Genomic DNA, 12,845 nt, shown 5'->3' on the forward strand with positions numbered 1-12,845 from the left:
CAGCACACATATTATATACACACAGGACACAGACCTTAGTGCAGACCCCCGTTGTGGCCTCACACAGTGTGAGTATAGAGATGTTCTGGGCTCTGTTCAGCCAGTTGATGGCCAGTTTGGTGGTGGTGGCCCATTTCACCATGGTCACATAGTACTCACTGAAAAACACAGAGAAATAATTGCATTGCAAGGTTTGCAAATCAGCGTTGTCAGAGGGTAAATGACCAATTGCTGAGACAAAATGTTGGAAAATGTTTCCGTTTACTAATTGCATATTATGACAGAATTTATTAAAAAAAGGCATGAAACATTAATGATCTCTTGCAGAAAAACCGAGATATCAGAGCAGCATATAATGAGCCACAGCAAAGGAGGAATAAAAGATTGGGTATAAATGCGAACAGAGCAAATGGGGGAATTAAACTTGATGGAACTCAACATGGGACCGCATTAAGTAAAAATGTGTTGCTGGAGAAACAGAAACTTTGCTCTGGAAAATAAAAGATGTAGCATCAGAAAATGAATACATGGAGAGAGATTACACACGTGACAGAATATGTGAATATGAATTAAATATGTACATTTACAGTACAAATGCAGAAGGTGTAAAATGTGCATCATTTGACTGAGTGGAGAGATTGATTGGTTGACAGTTTGCACGCCTCACCCCATCCTGGGATCATCAGGTCTCCTCATCTCGATGGTGTGAAGAGGACCGTTAAGGTTCACTACATACAGAGTGATAACTGGGTTCTCCTCACCGGCCTGAATGGAAGAGGATAGAGGAGACAGTTTAAATCATATAACATCTAACATCTAAAGAAATTAGTCTAAAGTGTTGAGGATAAAGCTGTGCACCTTAGGGTAGTGGTACTCTTTCCCCATTGGGTAGGGTGTGCCCGTAAACATGGGCAGCTCCATCCTGGGCACCAGGGTGTCATTGATGGTGGCGTACGCTAACCTGGCACCATCTGGAGACCACCAATGGGCAATGTGGGACTGGAAAATCTCCTCTGGAAGAGTAACAACAGAATGACCATCAATCATAATAAACTGAATTAAAAAAAAACCTCACACAGCAGAGACATGAGTTAATTACATGGCTGCAGGCCAACATAATCACACTGATGTCGCTTGTCAGGGTTAGAAATTAACAGGTGTTGTGGGGAAAATTTATTTTAAAAATGTATTAAATGTTTTAACATTAGGAGTACTCTTTGTATTGCATTACGCTCTGTTCACAGAAACTCATTAAATTAGTCATGCATGAATGAATTTATGGATGTTAAGTTTTTGATTATACAACAGTCAAAATATGTAGTGTCAAAGTGACAAAACCCACGGTACCTAGTACCAGAAGAAAATGCCAGTTCGTCACAAACCATTTAATTAGAAAAAAAAATCAATAGTTATAGAATTCCCTTAATAAAATACAAAAGTGATCTTAAAATCACCTCAAAGTGGCAGAACATGTGCTTTATCAGCAATACTGTAACTGTACTAAATCTTGCCTGACCTGTTAGTTATATATATATATATATATATATATATATATATATAACTCTCAATAAGTAACGAAAACTGTCCTCTGAGATGTAGTGGGGCAAAAGTAGCAGCAAATGGAAATACTCAAGTAAAGTGCAAAAAGCAAATGTACTTAGTTACATTCCACCACTGCTCACTCTGCATGTCTCTCTCTCTTAAAGCTAAACACAAAAACACACCAAGTACCAAATGTTCAGGTCATAAATCACAAGCTTTTCAACAGCTTTTAATCTCAGTACAGCCTATCGACCAAAATAGAACTCGGTCAGATTTCCTAGAAATGAACCAAACAGCAATTTTTCACCACAGTGTGCTTCACAGAAAACTTTAGTTTCTGGGTTGTCGCTACCTCTCAGTATATGTGTGTGTGTGCGTGTACCATTTTCAGCAAGAAACTCACGTCAACTCATTTCAGACTCGCGACCGAGAGGGTTCCCTCGAGACCCCTCTGCGTGCAGGTGTGTGTATTTAAAATCACGTTGCAATCTCTCACACTGTTGCTCAACAGCCAGAGAAAATAATGGAGGATAAAAGCAGTCCAGGTCCTTCATCTCTTCTGCTACACACACAAACTCCTCTGTCAACACCCGGTGAGTTATTAAGAAATTATGCAAATAAAATCTCACTGAGGGAACTTTTTGACAACATAACGCATGACCGTGACAATTCTACTTCATCATTAAGTCTGCGGCGACGACGCAGACGGCGTTGGAAACAGTCTTAACTCGTTGTTACTGCGTGCCAACAGCTACATTTCTACCAACTTTTGCAATTAAAATTTCATTAATGCTGTTTATCTGTGGGACTGGGTGCTGGCTTCAGGGAATTAACAGACATCAACTACCAATTAGCATTTTCATTAACTGTGCACGCTTGGTGGAATTACTTGATATGCGGCATCATTTGACAAACAGCCTCAGTACAGACGCTTATATACATTTGTTCTCTAATGCAGTTCTGCAGAAGTAATTGCGCCTGTAGTATCTTGTCACTGCTGGACACTGCTAAACTAATTATAACGCCACGCATCTCTATGCCAGTGACATGAGGAGAAATTGGCTTAATAGTAGCATTTAGTCCAGTTTGTCTTTGCTCTCTCTGCCTGCCTGGTGTGTCCACCTGCACCCTGCTGGCACAGCTCAGTGGGGAATGATTGGATCTCACTGTCTGATGATGAACAGAGCAGCACAGCACAGCATTACACTGCACTTGCAAATGATGGTAAAAAAAAAATAAAAATGATTTCCCGCATGGCTAGTTCTGCCGCTGCCTGCTGACTTCACCAGCGGCAGCTTAAAAAGCTTTCCATGTGGAGTGGAACCGCCGGGCTGTCGGATCCGCTCGGCTGGGGACGCCCAGTCACCTTGGCTAGTCAAGGAGAAAGTAGTTTAAGTTTCTAGAAGCGTCCTGATATGTGCGTGATAACAAAGGAAAGTGAGGCAACAACAGAGAGTAATAAGAGAACTACTTTTGATGAACCATCTCTTCATTTTCTCTCTCTTAAGTAGTGAAATTGCGTCTCTTTCGTTCTCCAGCCGCCTCATTGTGATGATTACCAAGGTGAGCTGTCTGAGACTCATCTCCTCTCTCCATGTTCGTCTCCGTCCTGCTGTGCAGACTACATTATTCACTGAGTAAAGGACATTATTAATGCATGAGATACCATGAGTCAAGTGGCCAATGGGAAATAATGAGTGCAGATACACGCAGGCTGAACTAATGAGAAAAAAAGAAGAAAATCAAACATAGCCAGTGGCATTTAGTTCATTTCTTGCTATTAGAAGATATAATACTAAAAAGACATATGCCTATTGTGGATACAAGCCATATGGTAGTATTAATGCACTAGGAATGGACAGAATTATCAAGTTTCCACATGTTTTCAACAGAGGGCAGCAGTGTCTCGTTCTAAAACTATAAAGTAGAGCAGCTATATAGCACAGAAAGAAATGCAGCTTTTTAGTGTCTAATGCAGATTTTGAATATCTATAGCCTGTAGTCCACCCCACTAATTCATAGGAAACAATTGCATCAATCCTAAGGTCACCTCTACCACAAGACACAACTAAATCCTGGCTAACTGAGTATTACAGTATTTAACTGTAACTGAAGTTTGACAGCAGAGACGCACCCTCCTCCCGGCCTCACTGACAAGCAGGTTTGTTAGATGACACGACAGTCTAGTTTTCCACCCAACATGCCAAAAAACACGTCAGTGAAACAGCTGTTACTATAAATACAGTACAATTACCACGGCGCCGACTGAGGTGACGGTGCAAGTGATAATTAAGCAGGAATAGAAAAGCACATGACAGAGTGAGGTGAGATTAATCTGAGCATCTTCAGAGACTTTGTGGCTCCATCCAAAGACAACATTGGTAGATGACGCAGGAAGTCAATGCTATTATAGTGAGTTGTTTTTTTATGCAGCTCTATATTAAGCAAACAAGAGGAGGAAAGAAAAAGCATTGGAGGATGTAGCCCCTGTGTATACGTTGACCCTGCAGAGGGACCACAGACCAATTATTCCTGAAAGATTTTTGGTCTCCCTCTCTGGTGCTAAGTAGTTGCAACTTAAATGGTAACTTCAGTATTTTTCAACCTGGACCCTATTTTCCCATGTTTTTGAGTCTAACTGACTAATAAGGACAATAATTTGTGAAATTGTTCCAGTATTGAGGGAGAGCGCTGTAGACGGCAGCTGCTAATGGGCTGCAGTGTAATCCTATTGGGGCAAGCTGGCACCGTCATTTACGTCCACTAAAAGTGCTTGTTTTTGACCTTGACAGGCTCTGATTGTTATTATAAATGTCGGACAACATTATGGAAAGAGTCTCGTTAAAGGAGAAGTTTCGTTCTGAAATCTGTTGAGGTGACGTGTTGCCGGAAGACAACGTAGAATATTCAGGAGGGTGAACCAGCTACTGCAAGGCCGTGAAGCCTGGGTGACAGGAGGTGCTCCTGTGGGTGCTCTAACCCACAGAGGAAGAATGCCATACAGAGTGGGACCTGTTGCTGCACAATATTCAGATTCCACAAGAGAGAGAGACTTCTCCTTGAGCTGGACTTGGACACAATAACAAACAGACCAGATCAAGCGAAAGGTAAGAAAAACATTTTAACAATCTGAGCCTGTTGGCGGCAAAAAGAAGCACTTTTAGTAAACGTAACGTTACGCTGAAGCTGCTCACTTGCCCTAGCAGTTCTTTCGTGGCTGTAAGTTACAATGTTATCCCTATATACTGGACCAATTAAAAAAAAATGCTGTCCCCATTAACCACTTAGACACACAAAAAAAGAGCAAATGGGGGGACATCAATTTTATGAAGTTAAGTTTACTCGTCACAAAAGGTCCTACTAAGCCTTTGAAAACAGTTGAATAATGTCATAAACTTAATTTTACAAACTGTGGGCTTTAAAAGGAGAGGACATTTAAGAGGCAGGGGAGGGGTCAAATCAAAGACGTTATTGATATGCATCATGGGAAATGTAGGATACAGCATTTTTGGAGCTTGGGGACAAGTTCCTTTGACTGTACAGCCATGCATGTTGTTTCCTTCCCCAATCACCAAGGTATTTCCCTTTCTTTTACAAACAAATCTCTCTTCCACCACAACCTTGAATCACGATCGTTTAATAGTATATCGATAGGCAATAAAAGATATTTATTTCTAACCTGCAAGCATTTAGCTCCATTAATTCTCCAGATAATTCAAAATGCAAGCCCCAAAGATTTTATTTATGTTGATATAACTGTCAATGCACAGTTTTGTGGAGAACAGAACAAGACAATTGTGTTTACCAGTAACTCAGTATCATACAATGACAATATCACAGAAATAGATATTGGTATCTATCTTACAAAACATCATTAAGTTTCTTGCACGCTGAGAAGACGGACACTGAATTTCCCACACCAGATTTTTGTGACAATCTCCAGGCTGCTTTGATGCACTAAAAAAGTTCCACAAAGCTATTTCCAACTCTGTGTCTCACATCAGTCTCAGCTTGTATTCACACCAAACTAAAAAACAACATTTTTAGTCCCTTTATTAATCTTTCCGTTTCCAGCGCACAAGTGTTGATTATGTGGTTACTCCGGGCGCCGCAGGCTCAGCCACAAACAGAGCGATAAACAGACACAACCCTGCGAACAAGCCTCGCGATGCAAACAGTCATCTAGCCAAACATCTATGGGGCAAACATGAGTCAAATCAAAGCGACGCCGGGTTTTTTATCTCGCCGCACCAGAGCCCAATAAACAGCTGTTTCCTCGGGCTGCGTCACACTGCAGGATGTGTCAGTATCAGTACAGCCTCAATAATCACACAGCCGACAGATGACAGAACACTTGAGACTCTCCTGAGGCGTTTTGGACTATTACACACAGCCGACGGGGTTCTTGGCTGCGTCTCTTTAATTTTACTTTTTTTTCCTCCCGTCTCTTTATGTCTCTCCTGCATGCACACTACAAACACACACACACACACACGCACACACACACACACACACACACACACACACGCACACACGCACACACTCATGGATTAAGACAGCAATGCAAGCCAGAGGATATTCAAGCCCGGGAGATTATTTGCCAACCTTTCACCCCTCAGCATCAAATCTGCCGCTCAGCGACAGACAGAGCTCAAGACCTCATTTCTCCTCTGCGGCAGTCTGAGCCTCAGCTTGACCTTGGCCAGAGCAGAGCCTGAGTCATTAGCATTGGAAAATCTGCTGCCTTACGGTCCCACTGATGAATGTAAATATTACACAACCTGGCGCTGCTTCTAAGCTCCCCTGCAGATGATGGCATCACCACTGGGCCAGCGCCAAATCTATTTACAGGCTTACAGACTGTTTTTTTTCTTTCTAAATGGAGTAATCATTAATAGAAATGAAAGGAATTTTAGTGTATTAGCAAAAATAAAAATAATACCAGATAAAAATAATCAAATCATCATCATCAGCTACTTGGAATGTGTTTTGGCAAAACGTTGTGGACACCTGAACATTATTATATCATATATGACATCTCATTCTAAAATGATGGGCATCAATGTGCTGCTATAACGTCCTCCACTCTTTTGGGAAGGTTTTCCACATATTCAGGGACCTGTCTGCAGGGATTTGCTTCCATTCAGCCACAAGACCGTCAGTGACGTTGGCCTTTGATAAGGCTCACAGTCGGTGTTCCAATTCATGTATGAGGTACTGGATGGACGGGGTTCAGGTCAGGGCTGTGTGCAGGTAAAAAAAAAAACGTCTTTATGGAACTGGCTTTGTGCACAGGGGACATCGTCAAGTCGAAACAGGAGACAGCATAAAAAGTGGAAATATCATTCAATTATGTAGCATAAAGTTTTCCCTTAATTTGAAGTAAAGGGCAAAAAAACTAAACATCCCCAGACAACAAGAATGTCCACATACTTTTGACCATATGTATCCTAATAGCTCTTAAGCCTGTCAATCAAAGTAAAGTAGTATGTTTTGAGGGGAAGAAGTTATACTGTAATTAAGTTACATTATGTTTAGTGTTTTTACTGTACCCCAACCTCTTTTCCTTACTTTGTGATTTGCAACATTTCTGACTTTTAAAAACATTTAAAGGTTTTCTATACCATATTCAGAGCATTAAGATAGCAGCAAACAGCTATTTGCTATGTAAAGATATAGAGAAGTAATGTCTACCAGAGCAGAGAATGAAGTCGCCCTCCCTCTATGCGTGTTGTAATCCGAGCTTCTCACATGTGATCATGCCCCACTGGCTAGCTCACGGCTGCCGCTGTGCACTGCACTCATACAGCCTTTACAGCTGATAATGCTTTCCCGACCGACAGCGTCATCACGGAAGAGTAACACCCACCCTTTGGTTCCCCTCAGGTTAACACCGTTGTCGTTGTTAGCACTGTTAACGCTGTTAGCACCATTAGCTGCAAGCTGTTGGCTCAGCAGTCGCCACGTTGAGAGCCGTGTGGAGGCAATAGAAATGCTCTTAATTTCGTAAGAGCACCTTTAAAAAAATGGTTTGACTTTATTCTATCCTCATTGATTTCAGTTGCCAATTTATTAGGTACACCTAGCTAAAACTAATGCAGTCTAATACAACAATCCTGCACTAAAGCGTACCCTCATTTCATTGGTGTTGATTCAACTTGACTATTATTTAGCTTAACCATTTTGATAGAAATGGGGTGGACAAAATAATAGAAATGCCCATAACCCCATATAGTTCAACTGCAACACCAACTACAGTCTCCAAACTCACCATGAAATCAACACCTCTCTAAAATACTAAAACAAATCTGAACATCATATACTTTAATGTGGGTATTAAGGACAGTGCTTTATGATTAGACTTTGGTGCACCCAATAAACTGCCAACTGAGTGGAACTATACTTAACTAGCAAACTACTAAAGAAAAACAAAGCAACCATGATTAATAATTACTAGTTTTTTCCTTAAATACAATATTAATGTATCTCAATAATAATCTAATATTAATTGTAATGTAATTAATTTAAGATAGGCTTACTGTATGATATCTCAAATTAAAATGATGTCTGATATCTTGAATTAATTTGAATTGGATAAGTAAATATTTCATGATAACAGGCAAAAAAAAAAAGTAAAGATAAGCACCAAATATTCTACAATATGATATCTTAAGATAATGAAACGGACTGGAAGAATCTCAACATGCCATCGCATCACACTATCTAGTGCAGTGGTCTCAAACTCAATTTACCTGGGGGCCGCTGGAGGCAGAGTCTGGGTGAGGCTGGGCCGCATCAGATATTCCACAAAAAAAAAACAATCTTCTCAAACGTCATTATTAACAGTTCTTTAACTTGAATGGGTTCTTCTGAACATGAATGGAACATTGAAGAACATGAACGGTTCTTCTGAACATGAACTGTCCTGAACATGAATGGAACATTGAAGAACATGAACGGTTCTTCTGAACATGAACGGTTCTTCTGAACATGAATGGAACATTGAAGAACATGAACGGTTCTTCTGAACATGGCTTCTATTGCGTCTCCCACTTTTCCTGAAATTGTCTGTGCTCGTCACCAGCCTTTCTCTTCACTGCAGGCTTTGAAAAAGACATGATATATATTCATTCCACTTGGTGTCACTCCACAGTAAAGCTGTGCCTGCTGTGTTTGTGTTGCTCTGCAGTTACACCACCAAGCCGCTAGTTGGCGGCGTCTCTATGAGTTTCTTCTTCTTCTTGTACTCCAAACAGAAACTGAGCGGAGTTGGAGCTAATAACTGTTGAACCACAGAACTTTTACTGACATTACTGCAACGCCGAGAAGAGAACATATATCTGAGTGGATCTGTGTGAACAAACATTGAACAGATGGAGGCAGAGAGAAGTAGAACTTGGTCCTGGCCGCTCAGCATCGCTGAGAGACTGGACCAATCACAGCTGTTGCGGTCTGCGTCGCCGCGACGTGTAGTTCCGTGTCTGGAGAGGTGGAGTCAGGCTGCGGCGTCGATTCAACGCAGAAGTATAAATCAAGCTTTAATCAAGCTTAAGCGATGTTACACGGGCCGCCATAGTTGTTGTGAAATGTTTCTCTGCTTGCATCAAGCCCGGCCGATTGCCCGCCCCCGGGAGCCACATACCCCGCTGTGATTGGCCCGCCCCCGGGAGCCACATACCCCGCTGTGATTGGCCCGCCCCCGGGAGCCACATACCCCGCTGTGATTGGTCGGTTCGTTCAGCTCGGGCTCGCGCAGCAAAGGGACCTTCCACGGCAAACTGCCATTCACATAAAGCTCGCGGGCCGAGGGCGCGTGGTTAGCTCAGTCGGTAGAGCGGGCGCTCATGTAACAAGACTTGGTCCTGACCGCGGCGGCTCGGGTTCGAATCCGGCCTGTGGCCCTTTCAGCATCCACTCTCTCTCTCCCCCCTTTCAAGACTCTATCCACTGTCCTCAATAAAAATGAAAAAATGCCCCAAAAAAAAACTTTATAAAGAAAAAAAAAAAAAAAATTTGCGGGCCCACTAACATTAAACTTTCATATCAAGGTGGGGGACACAAAATATCGTCTTGCGGGCCGCAATTGGCCCGCGGGCCGCGAGCTTGAGACCCCTGATCTAGTGGAACGTTATGTGCAGGAATAAACAAAATACAATTGTGTTGTTCACTTTTATCTCAACATTATGAAGCTCATTCTGTGTTTTATCTCTCAGTGAAAGATTTATCCTGCAATAAATGATGAGGCCTTCAGCAGCGTATAAATAAATATGAGTCGGGGGGGGTCAGACACTGCAATAACACTCTGATTAATGTTTAAATGGCTGAGAATGGATATTGCTCTTGAAGGATGGACGCGCTTTCAAATGTCAGCCAGGCTAATGCAGAGATAAGAGGAGGCGTGGGTTGACAAAATTAAATAAAAACAGGCCAGCACTGGAGAGGAAACAGCCACATAGCTCTTGTCCTGGTGCACCGGCGACCTCAGATAACCTCTGCGTCACAGCTTCTAAATCCTCACAGGCCTCCTAGGTGGCAGCCATTCACAGTATCAAACAGATATGTTTTGTTTTATAGTGTCACTCGAGGATTAACATCTTGCAGTATATCACAGCCTGTCTCTATTTCTGCTATCTCTATATCTTATGTGCTTGCCGCTCCCCAACTCCCTCTCGCTCTGTTATTAAAACACAGTTCCACTGGAGCAGAGAGTGCACCCAGCGCAGCAGATATAAATTCATTAGTTGAACTCAAACACAGCAGCCGGCCCTGTTTTTTTTTTTTTACTGCGAGGCATACAGGTGAGCTTTGATCGGTGGCGTTGACGCTCAGAGAGCACCGTGACATCTGTATCAGAGTGTGTTCAACATACGGCGGCGCTGAATTAATGCAAATCAACTGATGTAGAACATTCATTCATTTTCGGGGGGCTGTGTAAAGCAGAAGCAAATTGACAGACTTTCCACTCTTAATTTACCTGCAAGAAATCAAGAGCTACACGCCAAAAATACTAATGTGGATGCAGCCGCTGGGGAGGCATACTGTCTCATGTCATTACTCGCTAATACATGGGTAACTGCAGAGTGTTCAAATTAAAGTAATGGGATAGAGTGAAGAAAGAGGTTCACTTTATATATTTTCACTTAAAGGTTACCTATTCTATATAGTCAGTAGTTCTGAACCTTTTTACCTTTTATGGCGATTTAAAATGAAGCTTTGTCTGTATATTATATTATATATTGCATATATGATTGGTGACAGTTCAACCAAAGCAAAAAGACAGAAAAAATACATTGTTTTGTCTTCTTTCCTATCCTCTAAATCACGCCATGACCCCTTTGAGGGGTCTTTACTTTGAGGTTGGGCACCATTGGCCTTTAGTGACTTCAGAGGCAATGGTCACCTGATCAACGGAATACTTCTACATTTTGGGAAATTTGCTTTCTTGCCAAGAGTTAGATGAGAGAATGTATAATACACTCTTAGCTTAGCTTAGCATAAAGACTGGAAACGGGTAGAAAAAGCTAGCCTGGCTCTGTCAATCTGCTCATCAGCACCTCGTTTGTTTAATTCATACAAAAATCAAACTGTAGAAAATACAATTTGCAAATTTTTGTGGGGTTATGTGGGGGACTATTTCTTGGCTGGGGGCGGTGACTTCCTGGAGTCTCTATTTCATGAGCTTTGGAGCTGCAGGTTGACAAAAGCCAGGCTACCCATTCCCCCATTTCCAGTCTGAAAACCTTGCAAAGTAATGCCTGGCTAAATACCTCTGGGGGTAAGTATACATAGATATACTTACAGAAAAGTCCCCATAAAGCCATGTTGTCACTTTAAAGGAATAGTTCAACATTTTGGGTAATACAGGAAATAGAAGACGGGCACATAAGCTTAGCATAAATACTGGAAAATGTTTCCTGGTTCTAGCGAAGGAGGGTGGAAAGAGGAGACGTCATGCGTCATCAACACGTCGTATCTTTGAGGTACAAAACATTCGCAGTAAAACCTGGTCTGCACTCGCCTAAATTGAACCAATCGCAACACACAAGCGCAGCTCCAGTTACAATACACATGTGTTATACCCCATACCCCAAAACCTGTGTCCCAGCCTCTTTCAATAGGCCTTGGTTCTAGCTTCATATTCAACAGACAGATATGAAAGTGGTATAATTCTTCTCATCGAGCAAGAAAGCAAATAAGTGTAATTCCCCATAAATCAAATTTTTCCTTCAATGGCAACATTTTTTTCCTGCCTTACCTTCATACAGCCAATCACTGAGCCCATTGAAGATGACGCCCTCCTTGCCAGTAGACACCAGGCGAATGGAGCGGTTGTCCACCCTGGAGCGATAGTAGATGTTGTTCTCGAAAACGAAGATCTACAAGAGCCAGACAAAGAAAGGAAATACATTTTAATCACATTTTGGAAAGGCCAAATAATAGACAAACTGGAAAAAACCCACGATAAGAGCTTCTTTTCAAGCAGCTCCCATCCTGCAAAACACTGGATCCCTTCCAGCTTTACGGACGCTGATATGTAGCTGACCCTGACTCACAGCCTTCCTACAGGGAATTTCCTTATTGTGAATAAGCCGTTGCATTATTATTATAATCACTCACAAGAGGAAACCTGAGTAGAGTCTGGTATTTATACTGACATGTTTTATCGCAGGTGGGAGACCTGGGTGAGGCAGAAGTCATGCTATCACAGCTAAAATCAACCCAGGGGTCGAAACACACATTAGCATGGTGCTTTTTCACCCGTCACACACAAGAGAGTGCACATTTTGGCAATATCACCTTTTTTATGAGAGGGAAACCAAAGACTTCGACAAAAGGAAAAGAGAGAAAAAAAGAAGTTTTTTCAATTTCTGTTAAAGATGGCAAACCTTGGGACCAAATTCTGACTTTGACACTCTCCTCTACAGGCCTGCAGGGCTTTCAAGATAACTGAAGGTCAACCCTTTCATTACAGAGAATAATAGATCATCAGCACCCACGGTGAGCGTGATAGGGCGGGCGGCTCTTGGGGCTGGAATTTTAAAATGTTACAACCTTAATGCCATGCTGAAATCAATCTCAGGCTATTACAGAAAAGGGTTTGCTCAGGATCTCAAGGATTAGGGAATCTCTTGGCCCCGAGCTGCTATCATGGTATCAGTTTGTGAATGATTCTCCAAAAAATATTCACTCTGGGAGGTCTAAATGCTGGGGCGATGTGCAGCAGGAAATCCAATACTGTAGAAGTCTACGAATGCTGAATGCTGATTTGTGTACTTCTTTCTACACTGTAAAAAGGATCAATA

The 12,845-nt window shown here is 42.0% G+C and overlaps 1 protein-coding gene across 4 annotated transcripts in view; it reads right to left on the reverse strand.

Annotated features, from left to right (window-relative positions):
• The window catches only part of LOC119480558 (dipeptidyl aminopeptidase-like protein 6), a 239,993-nt gene that overhangs the window by 15,322 nt on the left and 211,826 nt on the right, over positions 1–12,845 (reverse strand). For all 4 annotated transcript variants that reach the window (XM_037756936.1, XM_037756937.1, XM_037756939.1 and 1 more), the window contains 4 exons: positions 11,798–11,918; positions 859–1,013; positions 668–765; positions 35–158 (listed from right to left, as the gene is read on the reverse strand). In XM_037756936.1, the coding sequence (XP_037612864.1) occupies positions 35–158; positions 668–765; positions 859–1,013; positions 11,798–11,918 (498 nt within the window). The remainder of the gene's footprint in view (positions 1–34; positions 159–667; positions 766–858; positions 1,014–11,797; positions 11,919–12,845) is intronic.

Source organism: Sebastes umbrosus, chromosome 21 (genome assembly GCF_015220745.1).
Source record: "Sebastes umbrosus isolate fSebUmb1 chromosome 21, fSebUmb1.pri, whole genome shotgun sequence".
Lineage (NCBI taxonomy): Eukaryota > Metazoa > Chordata > Actinopteri > Perciformes > Sebastidae > Sebastes > Sebastes umbrosus.